At 46.9% G+C, this 21,043-nt stretch overlaps 1 protein-coding gene across 1 annotated transcript in view; it reads right to left on the bottom strand.

Annotated features, from left to right (window-relative positions):
- Nucleotides 1–15,330, bottom strand: part of TENT4B (terminal nucleotidyltransferase 4B) — a 90,918-nt gene extending 75,588 nt beyond the window's left edge. Inside the window, exon 1 of the mRNA XM_049786065.1 lies at nt 14,562–15,330. Coding sequence (XP_049642022.1) covers nt 14,562–15,316 — 755 coding nt within the window. The 5' untranslated portion in view covers nt 15,317–15,330. The remainder of the gene's footprint in view (nt 1–14,561) is intronic.
- Between the last annotated feature and the right edge of the window lie 5,713 nt (nt 15,331–21,043).

Below are 21,043 nucleotides of genomic sequence, written 5' to 3'. Positions count from 1 at the left end.
AAAAGAAGGTGGAATCATTAGGGGAGGAAGATGGGGATACATTGGTGTATGGTGTGGTGGTAGAATTATGTCCATGAAAAACCATTAGTAATGGTACTGTAAGTTAAAAAAAAATAAAAGTTAAAACAAAAGAGACTAGCATAACAAATGATATCCGCAGAAGAGATAATAAAGCCATACCACTACTGCATATCACATACAAAAACAAACTCAAGGGGACCAAAGAGATAATAATATCAACTAAGGTGCTTGCTGAAGTTCGGTCCCTGGCACTATACAGCTGAGGTCCCCTCAAAGCACCTCCAGGAGTGATCCCTGAAAAGAGAGACAGGAGTAAACCCTGAGCACTGCTGGGTGTGACCCCCAAAACCAAAAGATGCAGTTTTAAAGAGCTGGAGTGTATGTTCTAAATGCAGGGTGTTCAAGTTCAACCATCCTCACCACATGTGGTCCGTGGAGCACTACCAGGACCATAAGCACTGAGCTGGCAATGAAATGTGGCCTCCCACCCCCCCACAAAAAAAAATGGTAAAAAGTTAACTTCAAGAAATAATAGCATTGAAATTCCAGATCTAACAGTAAGTTCAAAATACTAAAAAGTGAGGCCGGAGCAATAGCACAGCACAGCAGCAAGGTGTTTGCCTTGCATGTGGTCAACCCCAGATGGACCCTGGTTCGATTCCCAACATCCCTTCCGGTCCCCTGAGCCTGCTGGGAGTAATTTCTGAGAGATGGGCCAGGAGTAACCCCTGAGCGCCACCAGATGTGCCCCCACACACACAAAAATAGTGCTTGCCTTGCATGCAGCTGACCCTTGATCAATCTCCAGCACCATATATGATTCTCTTCCCAGTACCTCAAACACCATCCAGTTATGATCTCCAAGCCAGAAGTGAGCTCAAAGAATAGCCAGGTTTGGCACAAAAAAATAAACAACAACAACAACAAAACTACTACACCAAGAAAATAACACCACTAAGCACATTTTACTACCAAAAGACAGTCAACAGAAAATAAAGTTTATTCATAACATATGAAAAACAGAACTTTGCATTTATTTTTGTTTTGTTTTGTTTTGTTTTTGGCCACATTCTGTAATGCTCAAGGCTTACTCCTGGTGATGCTGGGAGACCACCTGAGGTGTCAGTCAGAGATGGAACTCGGTTGACCACAATCAAGGCAATCTTGAATATTAAATTTTGAATATTGAGGTATTATCACTTCAATCCTCAGCACTCTCAAGTCTTTTTTTTTTTTTTTTTTCTTTTTGGGCCACAACCAGTGATACTCAGGGGTTATTCCTAGGACCATATGGGACCAGGGGAATCAAATCTATCTGTCCTAGGTTAGCAAGCGCAAGGCAAACACCCTACAGCTTGCACCACCGCTCCAGCCCCATCACTCTCAATTTTTAAATCAGCTTTGCAGCTATACTTTTTTTGTTGTTGTTTGTTTTGGGTTTTTGGCTTTTGGGTCACACCCGGCAGTGCTCAGGGGACAGTCCTGGCTCTACACTCAGAAATCACTTCTGGCAGGCTCAGGGGACCATATGGGATGCTGAGATTCAAATCACCATCCTGCTGCATGTAAGGCAAACGCCCTACCACCATGCTATCTCTCTGGCCACACCCGGCGGCGGTGCTCAGGGGTTACTCCTGGCTGTCTGCTCAGAAATAGCTCCTGGCAGACACGGGGGACCATATGGACACCGGGATTCGAACCAACCACCTTTGGTCCAGGATTGGCTGCTTGCAAGGCAAACGCCACAGTGCTATCTCTCCGGGCCCCGCAGCTATACTTTTAAGAAATTCTTTAATCATCATTTCAGTTTGGTCTGCAACAGTCTTTTTATTTATTTTATAAATTAAAATAAAGGGGGCTTTGAAGACTGTAGCAATAGTACAGAGGATAAGGCACATGGCCAACCCAAGTTCAATTCCCTGGCACCCCATAGGGTTCCCCCAGCCCACCAGGAGTGATTGTTGAGCTCACAACCAGTAGTAAACCCTGAGCGTCACTGGCTGTGGTCCAAAGACCCAAAAACTAGGGGGGGTTTAAAAAAAAAAAAAAGACCAAAAAATTTTTTTTTAAATTTGAATGAAGGGAGCAAAAGACTAGAGCTATAGCATTAATGGGCTTGCCTAACATGCAGCAAACCCAAGTTTGATCCGGAGCATCCCATTTGGCCCCCTTGGCACCACCAAGACTGATCACTTAGAATGCACCAGGCATGACCCCCCAAAACAAATAAAAATTAAAATAAAGGTCAACTTGGGGCCAAAGAAATAGCATGGAAGTAGGGCGTTTGCCTTGCATGCAGAAGGGCGATGGTTCGAATCCCGGCATCCCATATAGTCCCCCGAGCCTGCCAGGAGTGATTTCTGAGTATAGAGCCAAGAGCAACTTCTGAAGTTTGCTGCTGCTATGACAAAATAAAATAAAATAAAATAAAATAAAAGTCGACTTGATACTATTTTCTTTTTTTTTTTTTTTTTTTTTGGTTTTGGGTCACACCCGGCGATGCTCAGGGTTTACTCCTGGCTGTCTGCTCAGAAATAGCTCCTGGCAGGCACGGGGGACCATATGGGACACCGGGATTTGAACCAACCACCTTTGGTCCTGGATCGGCTGCTTGCAAGGCAAACACCACTGTGCTATCTCTCCGGGCCGATACTATTTTCTAACTAGTTTCCAAGAAAAGGCAATACAAAGAAAACACTACAAAGATAAAAAAAAAAAAAAAAAGATTAAAACATTTGGAAAGATACATTTGTTACTGTTCACTACAACAATAGTGCAGAGGTTAGGGCCCTTGCCTCACATGTAGGCTAACCAGGTTTAATTCCCTGGAACCCACTACGGTCCCCTAACCCCACCAAGAGTGACTCCTAAGCACAGAGCCAGGAACAATCCCTGAGCATTGCCTGTTCTGAAAAAAAAAAAATATTACTATTTAACAGATTTTTGAAAGACTCCTGGAATCTTTTTTCTTTTTTAATAAGGGCCATTCTCAACAGGAATAGGATCAAACTCCAGCCTCAAGTAAATTAATGCACATGCTTTGTCACCTGAGGATCTCCCCAGTGCCTTGAGTTTTTGGATTTTTTGGTTTGGTTTGGTTTGTTTCTGATTCCATAGAGATTTTTAGTTTTTAGGGTTTTTTGGTTTGGTTTGGTTTGATTTATTGTTTTTTTTATTTTTTGGAGGTTTTTGTTGTTGTTGTTGTTTTTGTATCAGATGACAATGCTCAGGGCTTCCTGCTGGCTCTGTGCTCAGGAATCATTCCTGGCAAGGCTGAGGGAATCAAAGCCAGGTTAGCCAGCAGTTTCTTTAATAACAAAGTACAGGGACTAGAGAGAGTACGGCAGGTAAGGTCCTTGGTTTGCATGCAGCTGGCTTGGGTTTGATCTACAGCATCCCCATATGATCCCTTGAATATTCCAGGAATAACCATTGAGCATCACCAGTGTGGTCCCAAAACCAAAAAGTTAAAAAACAAAAATAAAGGGCACAGAGCGGTGGCTCAGCAGTAGGGCGTTTGGCCTTGCACACGGCTGACCCAGAACAAACTGTGGTTCAATCTCCTGGCGTCCCATAAGGCCCCCAAATCCAGGAGCGATTTCTGAGCACGTAGCCAGGAGTGACTCCTGAGTGTCACCGGGTGTGGCCAAATAAATTAATTAATTAAATAAATTAAAATAAAATAAAAATATATACAAGTCCCAGGGATGCTCCTGAGCAGCAGAGCACATGCATGCACGTTCCAGGCACTGAGTTTGTACCCCAACACCACATGACTTGGTTCTGAGCACCAACCCACTATCAACTAAGTCACTACCACAGTAATAGAGATAACAAAATCTGTTCCCAACCGTTGAATCCAGCACTTTCCAACATTTGTGTCTCCCTCAAACAGAGAAAATTCACTGTCCTATAAAATGTATATACAATGCCAAGGATGTAACTTTGTGGTAGAATATATGCCTTCATATGTGAGGCCTTAGATTCAATCCCAAAGGGGCTATAAAAGGATTATGGTCTTTTGCATTTCATGATCCCTGGCACCAAACACAGTCCTTCAAACCCACCAGAATAGTGACAGCACTGGGTGTGCTGCCTACCAAACACTTATTTTAGAGGTTGGAGCAATAGCAAATTTGTATTGTCAGTGAGCATCTGACTTGCACATGGCTGACCCAGGTTCAATCACCAACACTCCACATGGTCCTACAAGCCTATCAGGAGTAATTTCTAAGTGCAGAGCCAGAAGTAATCCCTGAGCACCGCTAGGTGTGGCCCAAAGTAAAAAATAAATAAAACCAAACTGATTTCAATGGGTATATAACTCACTGGTTGAATAGCTTTCAATAAATGACTTAGTTTTGTTTTGTTCTTAAAGTGTACATAAATTTTTATAAAAGCTTTATTTAGGGAACTGGAACTAAAATACAGAAGTATTTATTTGCCTTGCATGCAGCCAACCTGCATGTTGGTTCCCAGCATCCCATATGGTCCCCCAAACATGGCCAGGAGTGATTCCTGAGTACAAAGCCAGGTGTAGAATGCACCACACTGAGCACCAGTGGGTGTAGCCCAAAATCCAAAACATTAAAAAAAATAAAAAGATTTTAATAAAATTATTTATAATAGCCAAAACCTAAACCAACTAACTCTTAGGTAGCTACACTATGGAATATTACTCAACATGTAAAAAGAAATGAACTATTAACATATGCAACAATTTGAAAAAATCTTTTTTTTTAATTTTTGGTTTTTGGGTCATACCCAGCGATGCTCAGGGGTTACTCCTGGCTCTGTGCTCAGAAATCACTCCTGGCAGGTACAGGGGACACGTGGGATGCCGGAATTCAAACACCATTCGTCCTGGGTTGGCTGCATGCAAGGCAAATGCCCTACCACTTTGCTATCTCTCAGGCCCCAATTTTGGAAAAATATTAAAGGAGTTATGGCAGAAGGGAAAAGGCCAAAGTTATATTAATATATTCCATATATTAACATTCTCAAAAAGACAAAAATTATAGACACACAAAGAAACAAACATGGGGCAGGAGAGATAGCATGGAGATAGGGCGTTTGCCTTGCATGCAGAAGGTCGCTAGTTCAAATCCTGGCATCCCATATGGTTTCCCAAGCCTGCCAGGAGTGATTTCTGAACACAGAGCCAGGAGTAAAATCTGAGCACTGCCGGGTGTGACCCAAAAGCCAAACCCCCAAAAAATTTTAAAAAAAGATTAGCAGTTGATGAAGATTATAGATAAGGATGTATGTATATGGGGAATAACTAAAGTAATGGTATCGTTCTATAGCTTGACTGTGACGGTCATTACACAAATCACACATAATAAAAGAAAGCAGAAATACATGTTCATGCTAAACATGAGAAAGCAAACTGGAGAAATCTGAGTAAGGCATGGATTGTAACAATGCCGACTTCCTAGTTTTGATATTAAACCATCGTTATGTAAGATGCTTTCATTGCGCCAAACTAGGTGAAGGGAACATGGAATCTCACTGTACTGTTGTTCTGTTTTATTTTTTCAACTTTCTGTGAATCCATATTTCAAAATAAGTAAAAAAAAAAAAAGGCAGAAAGGCTAATAACACAGACAGAAAAGACAACATAACATAATGGATGACGATTTAAAAAGCTGCTTGAATGCTTTATTTTATTGAGCAATGTCTTTTTGTTTTGGGTTTTTGTTGTTTTGGGAGGGGAGGCCCCACACAGGCAATGATCAGGGTTATTTCTGGCCACACTCAGAAATCATTCCTAGCAATGATTAGGGGACCATATGGAATGCCAGGGGGGTAAGCCACATGCAAAGCACACACCTTACCCCACGGTACTACTGCTCGGTCATTACTGAGCTTTTTCCATTTTTTTCTGTTTGCTTGTTTTGGGGTCACACCCAGTAGCTCTCAGGGGTTACTCCTGGCTCTGCACTCAGCAATCAATCACTCCTGGCAGGCTCAAGGGACTACATGAAATGCTGGGATTCGAACCACCGTCCATCCTGGATTGGCTGTGTGCAAGGCAAACGCTCAACCACTGTGCAATCTCTCCAGCCCCATTACTGAGCTTTTTCAATGAAAGTGCTAAACTAATTTGAAAACACAAGTTTCTGCACACTACTCAAATTACTTGAGCAGAATAACATGTTCATGTTCTAATATGAGTTAGAACTCCAGGGGTCAGTTACCAAATCCTACAAAAAAAAAAATTTCTTATGCATCGGGTATAATTTAATTCAGAATTAAAACTGTTTAATTGAATAAGGTGACAAGTGATTGCACATTAACTTTTGTCCCCCCAATAAATCATCAATTCGATTTTACATATATTCCAAAGTCTCTTCCCAACAGTTCACTCAGAGAATGGAAAACGCATTATCTCTTGTTGTTTGTGTCCAAATTAATCAAAAGAACAGTTCAAGGCCATCTTCAAGTTCAATAATTATTATTAAGGAATAAAAGAAAGTCACTTCATGTCATCTTTAAACATGAGTTCTTTAAAGTAAAAATAAATTAAGGGGCCGGAGCGATAGCACAGCAGGCAGGGTATTTGCCCTGCATGCAGCCAACCCATAGATCCCCGTCATCCCATATGATCCCTCAAGCCTGCCAGGAGTAATTTCTGAGCACAGAGCCAGGAGTAGCCTGAGTGTCGCTGGATGAGGGTCTCCCCACATCCCCCCAAAAAAAGAGAATTTGAAGCCTTTAAGGCATTCTCTAACATATTGAGAAGTAAAAAGTACATTCTTTTTTTTTTTTTTTTTTTGGTTTTTGGGCCACACCCGGTGACGCTCAGGGGTTACTCCTGGCTATGCGCTCAGAAGTCGCTCCTGGCTTGGGGGACCATATGGGACGCCGGGGGATCGAACCGCGGTCCGTCTCCTAGGCTAGTGCAGGTAAGGCAGGCACCTTACCTCGAGCGCCACCGCCCGGCCCCAAAAGTACATTCTATTAGCAGTCTGCATTATCCATCCAGCTCTACCAGAAAAGTACAGACAACTGCCTGGAAACAGGACCCTAATTCTCTAACCAACCCCATTTAGATCTCCCCTCTTTGCTGGAGTAGGATATGATACACGTAAGGCCCTGAACTCTGCCCAGGGCACTGCCCAGTTCCTCTTCCACTGCTGAGCTGGTCCCACACCTTAAGTGTCTCAGGGAACAGTGCTAAACCTCTGAATCCTGTGAGGCCCCAGCTATGGCTGTGGCTGAGGGAACAAAGATGGGGCAAAGTGTGGTACTTATTTTAAGACAAAAACGAAGTGTTATTCTGTACCAGTGTGTTTAAAGTAACACAAATTCTCCAGGGGAGATTGTCAAAAGGGAGAAAACAAAATTGAGTGGTTCAACAGCAGTTTGCTTTTATACTTCTTCGATAAAAAGTGTAAGGGACTTAAATGTTTCTGTCTCTCTCAGCAGGTATCTGTATATATGATCACAATCTTCACCTGTCTAATGTCAGCAAGGAAAGTTTTTCACTTTTCTTCCTGTGGATCCTTCTAACTCCTAACCTGAGAACTTAATGGTGGGAGTCCCATGGAAGAAGTAGGGACGGAAAGCTCTGTTCCCAGGCCTTTCTCATCCTTTCCTGAAACTTCGGTGTGAATGCAGGGGACACTCCAAAACAAGTCTTGTCCTTCTCTCTTTCAATAGCGAAAACATTTATGGGATTTAAAAAGAATCCACACTCTAGTCTGCTAATGATTAAGAACAGTGGTATGTTCATTGTATGGATAGAAGATGAACAGTAGCATTAAAAAAAAAACAAAAAGGAGGGCCAGAGAGATAGCATGGAGGTAAGGTATCTGCCTTGCGTGCAGAAGGTTGGTGGTTCAAATCCCAGCATCCCATATGGTCCCCGAGCCTGCCAGGAGCAATTTCTGAGTGTGGAGCCAGGAGCAACCCCTAAGCGCTGGCAGGTGTGACCCAAAAACTAAAACCAAAACCAAACAAAACAAAAAAGAGGGGCCGGAGAAATAGCGCAGTAGTACTGTGTTTGCCTTGAACATGGCTGATCCAGGACGGACATGGGTTCGATTCCTGGAGTCCCATATGGTCCACCTAGCCAGGAGTGATTTCTGAGCACATAGCCAGGAGTAACCCCTGAGCATTACCAGGTGTGGCCCCAAAAAAGGGGGGCAGAGCAACAGCACAGCAGTAGGGCATTTGTCTTGCATGCAACTGACCCGGGACAGACCTGGGTTTGATTCCTGGCATCCCATATAGTCCCCCAACCCAACCAGAAGCAATTTCTGAGTGCAGAGCCAGGAGTAACCCCTTGAGTGCTGCCGAGTGTGGGCAAATAAAAGGCTACAAAAAAGATACTAGGGCCCGGAGAGATAGCACAGGGGCATTTGCCTTGCAAGCAGCCAATCCAGGACCAAAAGGTGGTTGGTTCGAATCCCGGTGTCCCATATGGTCCCCCGTGCCTGCCAGGAGCTATTTCTGAGCAGACAGCCAGGAGTAACCCCTGAGCACCGCTGGGTGTGGCCCAAAAACCAAAAAGAAAAAAAAAAAAGATACTAGATTTGGGAATTCTCAAATACGAATCACAGTATATGATCTGCACAATAGGAACTCTGGTATCTTCTTGGAAGCACATTCCCCAATACCCAAATGAGAAAATCCGATAAACCTGAAGGTCCCAGAGTCACTGAAGAATTAGCTGTGATCAAATGCACAGAAGTTAAACAGACAGCAAGCCTTTGAATGGGGCTTCTAATGCTTTTTACTCAACCCAAGTTCATCTGCTTGATGACTTAGGAGCCCAACAATAACCTAAATTAAGCAGAAAAAAAAACAGACTGGCAGTGCTGAAGAAAAGAATTAGCAGCTCGGTCTGATTGTGCCACAGCACAGAATGGACATAAGGAAGACACCTACATCTCAGCTCCTGAATTTTTTTTTTTTTTTTTTTTTTTTTTTTTTTTTGTTTTTTTGGGCCACACCCTGTGACGCTCAGGGGTTACTCCTGGCTATGCGCTCAGAAGTTGCTCCTGGCTTCTTGGGGGACCATATGGGACGCCGGGGGATCGAACCGCGGTCCGTCCTAGGTTAGCGCAGGCAAGGCAGGCACCTTACCTCCAGCGCCACCGCCCGGCCCCTCAGCTCCTGAATTTTAACTCCCAGAGCAGGAAGACTGCACATAGCTGATGCAGGTTCACCCCACCCCCCCAGGACCCTCCCCATATGGTCCCTAAGACCCGCCAGAAGTAAGCTCAGAGCTCAGAGCCAGGAGTAAGTCTTCAGTATTGCTGGCTATGGCCAAAACACAAAAATGAAACATTTTAACTCCCTTCCCTGCTAGGAAGTTATGCTCCACACCATCAAATCTCTTACAACAACATTCCCGTTCATTCAAGTTTAAAGCTGTGATGTGATTACTAAATTCACTAAAGAAATCAGAATTCTTTCTTTCCATCCTTACCCTGAGTAGCTTTCTTCCCTTCACCAGCCCCTTTCCTCCCCTGAGCCCCACAGTTCTCATTCCCATCACCCTGGTTTTTTCCTGGTTCCAGAAACGAAGAGGAGCAGAAAGGGACCAAAGTGGAATAGAGGAGCGGGATAGGGGCAAGTGGCAGGATTCAAACAGGATGTGGGCAGTTTTGAAGCATGCTCCCTCCCCAGTCCCAAGCAATTATTTCTTAAACCAAAGTTTTCAAGCAAAGTCTTCGCCATGTCCTACCATCAAGGTTCTATCTCGTCCAGGATATAATTCTGAACAAAGTCACTCAAGTCTTGAAAAAACATGTACATATCTGACAGTGGCAGCTGACACCTAGTAATGCTTCTGAGTTCAATCTGCTAAAGAAGTTTCTGAACACATGGACTCTGGACCAAGAACTCCAAATCTCCCCTGAAGTTTCTGAAGGAGTTTGCTACTTTTCCTTATTTTCTTGTTCTCCGTGGTGATCACCAATTAAACTTTGGAAATGAAAAGGGCGGCTGGCTCATTTTCATGAACCTCTAGAAGGAGCAGGTGGACAGCATCCTACACCACAGCCAGTCTTGGAGAAGAAGAAATTCCAAGAAGCAGAAGTGGAAGCAGCTTTTAAGAATACATAAGATGGGGCCCTGAGAGATAGCACAGCGGCGTTTGCCTTGCAAGCAGCCGATCCAGGGCCAAAGGTGGTTGGTTCGAATCCTGGTGTCCCATATGGTCTCCTGTGCCTGCCAGAAGCTATTTCTTAGCAGACAGCCAGGAGTAACTCCTGAGTACTGCCGGGTGTGGCCCAAAAACAAACAAAAAAAAAAAATACATAAGATGGGGCTGGAGTGATAGTACAGAAAGTGGTGCGCTTGCCTTGCACGCAGCTGACCTGGGTTCAATCCCCAACATCCAAAACGGTCCACCAAGCCCTACATGGAGTAATTCCTGAGTACAGAACCATAACTTCTGAGCACCATTGGATATAACTCCCCCCGCCCAAATAAAATGAACAATAAGTAAATACACACACAAAGAGAGACCAGAGTATAACAAGTAAGGTGTTTGTTTGCCTGCATGCTACAACCTGAGTTCGATCCCCAGCATCCTATTTGGTCCCCCGAGAATTACCAGGAGTGATTTATGAGTGCAGAACCAGGAGTAACTCCTAAGCAATCTAAGGTATGGCCCACACTCCACTAGGAACATGTCACTCTGCTCATTTTCTGCTCAGAAAATGAGCAGAGTGACAGCAAACAAGTGGCTATAGAACAGGGGGCTGGTGACATTCAGCACATGCAGAGGTGCCAGATGGATAGAAACAGTGTAAGTGTCCCTGACCTTAGGCAGATCTCAGGCTTCCAAAGGAGGTGGTCACCCAGCGACACTGGGAGATAGTTCACTAGCACTTGGAAATTAGACTCCTGTTCTCCTCTGTCCACTTATTATGTGAATGGAGTCAGTGTTTCCCCAAGTGGGTGATACTATCCCCCAACTGGGGACATTGGAATGACCCAGGGGGACATAGTGGCCTCAGGTACAACAGGAGGACTTTTTATTTGGAAAGATGTTTTTAAGAAAAACTACTGTTTTGAATAAATAAGAAAAGGAAATCAAATAAATGACCTAAGCCTGTGGTCATATAGAGAAGGCTGACTGAAATTGAGTCCAGACAAGCTAAATTTTGAAAGAGGACTATGATGACTTCAGGGTAAAATGCAAATATCCTACTCTATATTTGAAAAATTCCCATCTTAATGAGTAATCTAGTAGGTAAAACACATACATAAGAGGAAATTAAACATAAGTGAGACAGTTATCAGAGCATGAAGCACATACTTCAAAGTTCAGAGGAGTAACCAAAAAAGAAAAAATTCAAGAAGCTGGACCACAGATTTCAGGATTTTTAACTGTATGTCGGAGTTTAGGGAGTAAATCAGAGTTTGCTGACACTTGAGAATACAGAGAGGGAAAATAAAGAGTATGTCACACATCTGTCCATAGTTCTAGTCTATGTATATGTGCTTTTACACCTTTATATCAACCATCAGTTCAGAGGTCAGACCACCACAAAAAAGCTCTCAGAAAATGTTAGTAACAGTTTTACTAGAATTTCAGAGTATAGTATGAAGGTATTTTCTAAATTCATATTTTAAATACCTGTATATAAAACAACAAAACTCACATAAATGTCAAGAAATATGGATTCAAAATCCAAGAATGTTTTAAACACTCAAAACACTTAAAAAAATTACTCTCTTCAGGTCAGAGAACTAGCTCCCCAGCACTGTCTGATCCCCCCCACTCCCTCCAGGAGCAAGCTCATGAGCAACTGAAGCACAAGTTGCTCCCAAGCACTGCCAGGTGTGGCAGAAAGGAAAGGAAAAAGGAAAGGAAAGGAAAAAGGAAAGGAAAAAGGAAAGGAAAAAGGAAAGGAAAAAGGAAAGGAAAGGAAAGGAAAAAGGAAAGGAAAAAGGAAAGGAAAGGAAAGGAAAGGAAAGGAAAGGAAAGGAAAGGAAAGGAAAGGAAAGGAAAGGAAAGGAAAGGGAAAAGAAAGAAAGAAAGAAAGAAAGAAAGAAAGAAAGAAAGAAAGAAAGAAAGAAAGAAAGAAAGAAAGAAAGAAAGAAAGAGAGAGAGAGAGAGAGAGAGAGAGAGAGAGAGAGAGAGAGAAAGAAAGAAAGAAAGAAAGAAAGAAAGAAAGAAAGAAAGAAAGAAAGAAAGAAAGAAAGAAAGAAAGAAAGAAAGAAAGAAAGAAAGAGAAAGAAAGAAAGAAAAAGAAATCTGTATCTGGTAAAAACACTCAGGAATTTAATAAAATATGGTTTTTAGTTGCTGACATCCTCTAAAGAAGAGAAAACAACGGAAAGTCTGATGAAATGATAGGCTGCTTTTAAACAGGTTTACAATCCGTTTTAAACAGTAATCTCTCTGGGAATTGAAAATTCCTCTCCTAATCCCTTTGAGGGCAATATAATATTTGAATCAGGAACAAGAACAGCTTGCTTTGATATAATTTCAATATGAACCCTTATCCTCAACATCAAAATCTCAGGTAGAGAAGATGTCTTCTAATCTACCAAAGGGGAGAAGCAGGCAGAAATCTGCATTTCAGACTTTTGTTGGCTAGTTACATATGCAAAGAAGCTCCAGTAAAAGGAAACCAAGAATGTACAAGGTTTTAAAGCACATGAGGGCACTAAACACATTCCTGTGACACAAAGCTACTAGAACCCCTCAAAATCGATTTGCTTGTCACAAAAACCACAGGTTACGCTTAGTCTGTGAAATGCTAACAGGGTGGAACCAGGAGTCTTTTATAACATGATGACCATGGAGAGCGCCCTTGAAGTGAAAGAGGTTTGGACCCTAAAAGGTTTCCCTTTGGAAAGTGAGGGCTTTTGATCTGTATCCCAGCGCCAGACATAAAACGTTTAGCTCCATTTTTCACAAAAGGTGAGAAATTGCCTATAACAGACCCCAACCCAACCAGCAGGAGATGGGACCCACCAACTCATTTTACCCAGACCTTCCAAAGGTACACACAATTGTACCCGCTTGCTAAAGCAGGGAAGATCTGACTGGGTAAATATCTAAGAAAAGGTTTCCCAAGGGATTATTATTAATGGTTTCATTTTCTTACTAAAGCCCCCTTCCCAGTGTAGAGTAGGCACTTTGAAACTAAAAGCAATTTGAAAGCTCATTCTCCATATCCACACTATACAGACAGAGATGGAGACGGATGGGGACACAGACCTTATTTTACAAAAGGACAGGCTCAGTAACACACACACACACACACACACACACACACACACAACACCTTATTTTACAAAAGGACAGGCTCAGTAACACACACACACACACACACACACACACACACACACACACACACACACACACCCCACATTATTTTACAAAAGGACAGGCTCAGTAACCTATTCCAGAAGGGAGATCTAACTGGAAACATTCCCTGTCTATGTACATAATTCACTAGGGGTCAGGTAAGATTCCATTTTGTAACAGCTGAACTTTAAACTGAAAGTCACTGGTGGTGCAACATTCACTCATTAGCATAAAGCTACCCCCCAGAATGAAAAGCACTGGCTGTCTCCGCCAGGGTGACAAGTCGACAGCGAGAAGCTGCTGCCAAGGACCGTGAACTCCTAGAAAGTTCCACCAGGGCCTCGGAAGAAGAGCCTGCCTGCTTGCTTTCTCCACCAGCCCCATTTAGCCCGTCACCTTAGTCTTCCTTCCACACAGACAAGGCAGTGCTAATCCAGGAAAATTTTGTAACGTGAAAGAAAAAAAAAAAATTAAAAGATGGGCCAAAGGGAAAGGCAGGCAGGCAAGACTTTCCAGGGCTCAGAATATTCCTGCTCCCTATTGGGGGGGGGGGGGGAGGAGCTTTCTGGATGTTTCTATTCTTGGCAAGGAAAGCACCTCCTGGTCCTGGACCATCAAAAAGGCACTAACACGAAAATGTTCCCGGGGAAATGAAAGATTTGCCAGAGCGGCGCGACCTCCTCCTCCTCTTAGGGTGCGATGATGGGGAGATCGGAGGGGCGAGAGCCGGTGGGCAAACGAGGTGGAACTTGGGTGAGGAGAGTGAGGGGATGGGAGAGGGGGATCCGAGGAGCAGTGGACGGGAAAGAGAGGGTGTGGATGACTCAGGAGCAGCGGGGAGAATGCAGAGGGCCTGGGGATGTGGGGGGAAGGAAGAGTGCTGGGGGAAAAAATGTGCGGGCTGGGGTGCGAGAGAAGGGGAATGGGGGGGGGGGGAGAGAGAGAGAGAGAGAGAGAGAGAGCTCGAGAGAGAGAGAGAGAGAGAGAGAGAGAGAGAGAGAGAGAGAGAGAGAGAGAGAGAGAGGACCCTGGGGAGGTCTGAGAGCCTGTGGATGCTGGGAGGGACCCCTGGGTGGGGTGACCTCGCCCGGCTGCTGCCTGTTTGCTCCTTGCAGCAGCGCCCCTGCCCTGCTTGCTTGCAGCCGGGGGCATGAGTGTCTGGCCGGCTGGCTGCGCGTGTGGCCAGCAAGGCCAGTGGAGCGGGGGTGACGGTGGTGGGGGACTCCCCACCCACCTCGATCAGCACCAACTCACTCACCCCACGACTCCTTGGTTGTAGTTCCTCCGCTTCCACGGGGTCCCGCTGTACACGCCCCCGCCGCTGCCGTCGGCCCGGCCGCCCCCCGCGGCCCGCCCTGCGCCGGGTTGCAGCAGGCTGTAGTTGAGTCCGTAGGTGCTGGCCTTGTTGTCGCGCTTCCTCTTGTTGCTGCTGCCCGAGGCGGGGTCGGCAGGCTCGGCGGCAGCGGCCGAGGGGTGCGGGGACGAGGCGATCGAGGGAGAAGGGGAAGAAGCCGAGGGGCCTGCGGCGGCGGCGGCGGCGGTGGCTGCCCGGCGGGCCCAGGCCGCGGGTGTCTGCTGCTGCTGCTGCTGCTGCTGGTGCTGCTGGTGGTGATGGTGATGGTGGTGGTTGTTGTTGTTGTTGGTCGTCTCCAGGGGCAGGAAGTCCCGCTGCAGCTGCTGCTGCTGCTGCTGCTGCTCGGCCGCCGGTTGCGCGTGGCGCTCCCCGGAGCGGTGCATGCCTGCCGGGGCCGGGGCTGGAGCCGGGGCCGGGGCCGAGGCCGGGGTGGCGCTGCCGGGGCCGGTGCTGCTCCCGCTCCCGCTCCCGCCGCTGGCCGAGCCGCTGCTGCCGCTGCCGCCGCTCCCGCCGCCCCCGCCGCCGCCGCCGCCGCTGCTGTGACAGTGGTGGTTGAAGTAGAGGTTCCTCAGGCCCTGGGTCGTCTCCCAGATCTGCATCCACAGACTGTTGGACGGTCCGAGCTGCTCTGGCTGGAACCAGGCGATCCTCGGATCCATCAAACGGCGGCGGCCGCTGCCCCCGCCCCGCCCGAAGCCCCGCGGGCCGCCGCCGCCGCCGCCAAGCCTCAGGCGCACGCCCGGCCGGCCTCGGCGGCTGCTGCTGCTGCTGCTGCTGCTGCTCCTGCTGCTCCTCCCGCGGCTGCTGCTGCTGCTGCTGCTGCCGCCGCCGCGGACGATCCCGAGACAGCCCGGCCGGCGCCCGCGTCGTCGCTCCCTCCCTCCCGCCCGCCTTCGGGGGCTCTGCCGCCTCCCCCCTCCCTCCACCCCTCCGCCGAGTCCCTGTCACCAGGGTCCCCGTGCAAATGGCGGCGGCGGCGGCAGCGGCGGCTCTAGGAAGGGCGAGCAGCGGCGGCGGCGGCGGCGGTGGCAGCGGCGGCGGCGGCGGCGGCGGCAGGACGCGCCTGCTCCGTAGCGTCTCGCTCCTCGGCCGGGGCGGGGCCTGCTTTGGCTCCGCCCCTAGGCGAGCACGCCCACTCGCTCGGAAGCCACGCCCACTCTGAGAGTCACGCCCCCCCTCCGCGTCGCGTGCGTCGCCTCAATCCGAAGGCCGCGCCGAGCCGCGCCGCGCCGTGCCGTGCCGGGCGTCCTGAGGGCCTGGCCCGCAACCGCCCCTCCCAACCGTCCCCGCGCCGGCGAGGCAGGGAGCAGCCGCACGTACCTGAGCGTCCGTGGACCCGGCGTAAGGGACGCGCGCGCGCTCGCTCGCTCGCTCACGCGGATACGCCCGTTCTTGGGGTCTCCCACGCCGTGGCCTAGCCCGGTGGTGCTCGGACGTACGTACGTCCTCAGCTTCTCCTTTGGGAGTGGATGGAGGGCGGGGCCTCCCGACTAGCCACGCCCATATCCTCGTCTGGCCCCGCCCACTGCTTCCTGCCCCGCCCCGCCCCGCCGCTCCAGGAACAGCCGCGTGCCTTGCAGACAGACACCCTACCTGCTCTCCCAGCCTCAATCTTTGTGGGTCTCCCCAGAGCCTTAGGAAAGCTTCCCTCCGGCTCCCCTCCCCGCTCCAGCCGGTGACCTGGATCTTGCCCACACGCTTTCTCTCTTGCTTCTTGCAAGCCCTGGCCTGGCTCGCAGAGTATGCTGGCTCCCCTGGAGGATTCCCTCCCGACCCCATCTCCACGCTGGAGAAATGCATCTTCTTTCTTCCTGGGGCTCAGAACCACCCTCCCCCCACTCCGAAAACGCTTTGCGAGACAGTTTGCACCCAAACAAGCATCGATGCCCAGATACGGAGACAGGCGCCCACACTGTTGAGCGTGAAAAGAAAGAAATTCTTGGGCTGAGCAATATTATATATAATTCAAGGGGCTGAGCTCAAGCTTTACATGCAGGAAGCCGGGCCCTGCACTGCATGCATGGGCTCGCTTCTGCTTGCAGAGATCCCTAGTACTGACCCAGCCGGGTGAGGCCCAAAATAACAACCAAAAAAAAAAAAAATACAACTTTTTACCCTAAGATTTGCAACAGCAACCATTTTTGAGCCTGTGTTAAGGAGCATATTTGGAGTATCTGTAGAGATTTTCTGCAAGATGGACATTGGGAAATCTCAGCAATCTCTGATTTTAAAAAAAAAAATGACTGGGCAGTAGTGGATAACTCGTCCTACTGGGGTTCTATCCCCGACATCCCATATGGTCCCCCAAGCCTACAGGAGTGATTTCTGAGTAGCCCCTGAGTCTCTGGGTGTGGCCCCCTCCAAAAAATAAAATAAATAAAAGACTAAAAGACAGCATTTTTAATCATCAAAAGAAAAGTGAAGAATGTTGCATGCCAAACATTCAGATTGGAAAGAAAAGTGAAGAATGTTGCATGCCAAACATTCAGATTGGTGGAAAGTAATAAGTCTCGGACCCCGGATTTTTTTTTTTTTTTTTTTTTTTTTTGGTTTTTGGGCCACACCCAGTGACGCTCAGGGGTTACTCCTGGCTATGCGCTCAGAAGTCGCTCCTGGCTTGGGGGACCATATGGGATGCCGGGGGATCGAACCGCGGTCCGTCCTAGGCTAGCGCAGGTAAGGCAGGCACCTTACCTTTAGCGCCACCGCCCGGCCCCAAAGACAAATATCTCTGGGGCCAAAGTATTTCTTTTTTTTCTTTTTTTTTTTTTTTTTTGGTTTTTGGGCCACACCCAGTAACACTCAGGGGTTACTCCTGGCTATGTGCTCAGAAGTTGCTCCTGGCTCGGGGGACCATATGGGACACCGGGGGATCGAACCGCGGTCCGTCCAAGGCTAGCGCAGGCAAGGCAGGCACCTTACCTTTAGCGCCACCGCCCGGCCCCGGACCCCGGATTTTGACCCTTCTCGGGAGTTTAATAATCTGCAAATTATAGTACTGTTTATCAAATAATTTCTTTTTCTTGCTGAGTAAAAACATGATCTAAATATGGAAAGCACACAAATCACTCTGTTTCTTTGCTTTACTACAGATCACTATTAGATTTTTTCCCCCTCTGGGCCAGACAGAGACAGCATAAGGAGCTGAGCACATGCTTTTGCGTGCAAGAGACCTGGACTGAGAAGGACCCCAAGGACTGATGAGTGGAGCTCAGATAACATGGATGGGAGTTCACATGACCAAAAATGACATTTTTACAACAAAAATAAAATATTGTCCTGTCAAAAGTTTTTAATTCGGGCCCGGAGAGATAGCACAGTGGCGTTTGCCTTGCAAGCAGCCGATCTAGGACCAAAGGTGGTTGGTTCGAATCCCGGTGTCCCATATGGTCCCCCGTGCCTGCCAGGAGCTTTTTCTGAGCAGACAGCCAGGAGTAACCCCTGAGCACTGCCGGGTGTGGCCCAAAAACCAAAAAAAAAAAAAGTTTAAAAAAAAAAAGTTTTTAATTAATTCACACACACACAACACACACACACACACACACACACACACACACAGTGAATGTAGCTGTATAGCCCAAAACCCAAAAAAAAAAGTTAAAAAAAAAAGTTTTTAATTCACACACACACACACACACACACACACACACACACACACACACACACACACACAGAGTGAATGTAGCTGTATGCTGAGAATGAGCCAGAAAAGTGAATACTGGTATTACTGGCATTTTTATTCACTATGACAAAAATAAGATTATATAGAAATATTTTTTTGTTCCTTGTTTTTGAGTTTTTTGGGCCACACGCAGTGATGCTCTGAACTTACTCTTCACTCTACACTCAATTACTCCTGATAGACTCAGGGAACTTTTCAGGGTTTTCAAGAATCAAACCCATAGTGTTCCTGTGCTCTACCCACTATACTCTCTCTCCAGCCCCTAGAAACAGGTTTATTTTGAAGACTTAAAAATTACCAATTTGGGCCCGGAGAAATAGCACAGTGGCGTTTGCCTTGCAAGCAGTCGATCCAGGACCAAGGGTGGTTGGTTCGAATCCTGGTGTCCCTGTGCCTGCCAGGAGCTATTTCTGAGCAGACAACCAGGAGTAACCCCTGAGCACCACCGGGTGTGGCCCAAAAACCAAAAAAAAAAAAAAAAAAAAAAAAATTACCAATTTGAGGCCAAAGAGATAGCAAGGAGGTAAGGTGTTTGCCTTGCATGCAGAAGGTCGGTGATTTTAATCCCGGCGTCCCATATGGTCCCCCAAGCCTGCCAGAAGTGAATTTTGACAAAGAGCCAGGAGGAACTCCTGAGCACTGCCAGGTGTGACCCAAAAACCAAAATAAATTTCCAATGTGAGGCTGGAGAGATAGTATAGCGGCGGGGCGTTTGCCTTGCAAGCAGCTGTTCCAGGACGGATGGTAGTTCGAATTCCAGCATCCCATATGGTCCACTGAGCCTGCCAGGAACGATTTCTGAGCTCACAGCCAGGAGTAACCCCTGAGCACCGTAGGGTGTGACCCAAAAACAAACAAACAAAAATTCGAATGGAAATATTTCAGTGGTAAGACAAGTTGCATATGTCAGATCCAAAGATGGATCCCTAGCACCCCATATCAATATCCCCAGAACAAGCCCTGTACGTGGCAAGATGTAGTTCAAAAATTAAAAAGGATAAAGAAAAAAAAAGAAAGCAGACAAAAGCATGTGTGATGTAAAGTGGCTACAGTATGTGCCTAACCTGGGTTTGATCCCTGGAGCCTCATAGGAGTCTCTTGGGTACTGCCAGAAGTACCTGAGCACAGTTCCAGGAGTAAATCCTGAGTAAGCCCATAGGTATGGCCCCAGAGCCAAAAACTAATAAATATAAAACAAGAGGGATGGAAGGCCATATCTAAATGTAAACACTGCAAAGAATAATCAGAAAATTGACCTGATATTGTACAGAGGTAAAATGATTACCTTGTAATTGCCCAAACTGGATTGAATCTCTTGTACCACATATGATCCTAAGCCCCATCAACCACTGAGCATCACGGGTTACGGGGGGGGGGGGGGGCAGGGGGGGCGAGGAAATAAAATAGCCAACATTGATACTGTTACATATTCTTCCAAAAATCTCTCCATATGCAAATATGTAACATTTTAGTCTCTGGTTATGGCCTTAGAGGCAAAGCAACATGCAGCATGGTTGGCCTGTCTTAAACCTGAATTCCATCCCCAGTACTGGAAGGAGAAAGGGAGACTTGAAACTTTTATTTAGAATTTTAATTATTTTAAATCTCAGTCTTTTAAAATATTTTTCCAGGGCTAAGGAGACTGATGGTACAAGGGTTAAGTTGCTTGTGTTGCATGTAGCTTTGATCCCTGGCACCATATATTCAAACCTAAGCACCACTAGGAGCAACTCCCAAACACAGAAACAGGAATGTCCCCTCTTTCCCCAGGTTACACCAGGTGTAACCCAGAAACAAAAAAAAAATTTTTTTTTCTGTGTTCAAAATTACAGTGAGGGAGCAATAGTGCAGCGGTAAGGTATTTGCCTTGCACACGGCTGACTCAGACGAACCTGGATTTGATTACCAGCATCCCATATGGTACCCCAAAGCCAGGAATGATTTCTGAGCACATAGCCAGGAGTAACCCCTGAGCATCACTGGGTGTGGCCCCAAAACAAAAACAAACAAACAAAAACCACTGAGGGGTCAGAATGATAGCATGGCAGGTAGGGCATTTGCCTGGCATGCTACAGACCTGGAACGAACCCAGGTTCAATTCCCAGCGTCCCATATGGTTCCCGAGCCTGCCAGGAGCAATCTCTGAGCTCATAGCCAGGAGTAACTCCTGAGTGCTGCCAGGTGTGGCCCAAAATTTCATTGAATGCTCAGGGAAGTAGCTCAAAAGGCTTTAGCTAAAAGCATGCTTTGCAGAAGTGCCTCCTAGATACACCTGCAGTACAGGGACCCCTGAATGAGGAGGAGCCAGTACTCAAACCTGCAGCCCAGCGCTGCCTGAAGGAAGCAACAGCAACAATAAAATTTTAAGGTCCCAGGCCTAGGGGTGGGTGCGGGACTTGGGTGACCCCAGCACTCCTCTACTGCCTTGCTCCAGATCTCCAGGGCTTTCCAGGGCCACATGCCTGGGTATGCCAGCGAGGTGGGTCCTTTGGCAGAGCTTGAAGGTACCCTAGGCTTTCTCTCATTCCCCACTCGGCTCCTTAGGGAGGGGCTGGGTGGAGGCCCTGAACTTCTGGACTCTCAGGTTCTGAAGCAGTCACTGATAATCTCTTACCAGCCTATATTTTCAAAACCATTTTCAAGATCCATTAATAGTACTCACTATCATTGAATTATGTTTTTATGTATGCAGAATGTCCTTTTT

Source organism: Suncus etruscus, chromosome 14 (assembly GCF_024139225.1).
Source record: "Suncus etruscus isolate mSunEtr1 chromosome 14, mSunEtr1.pri.cur, whole genome shotgun sequence".
NCBI lineage: Eukaryota > Metazoa > Chordata > Mammalia > Eulipotyphla > Soricidae > Suncus > Suncus etruscus.
Note: the sequence above shows the minus strand (reverse complement) of the source record. Positions and strands in the feature narration are given on the sequence as shown.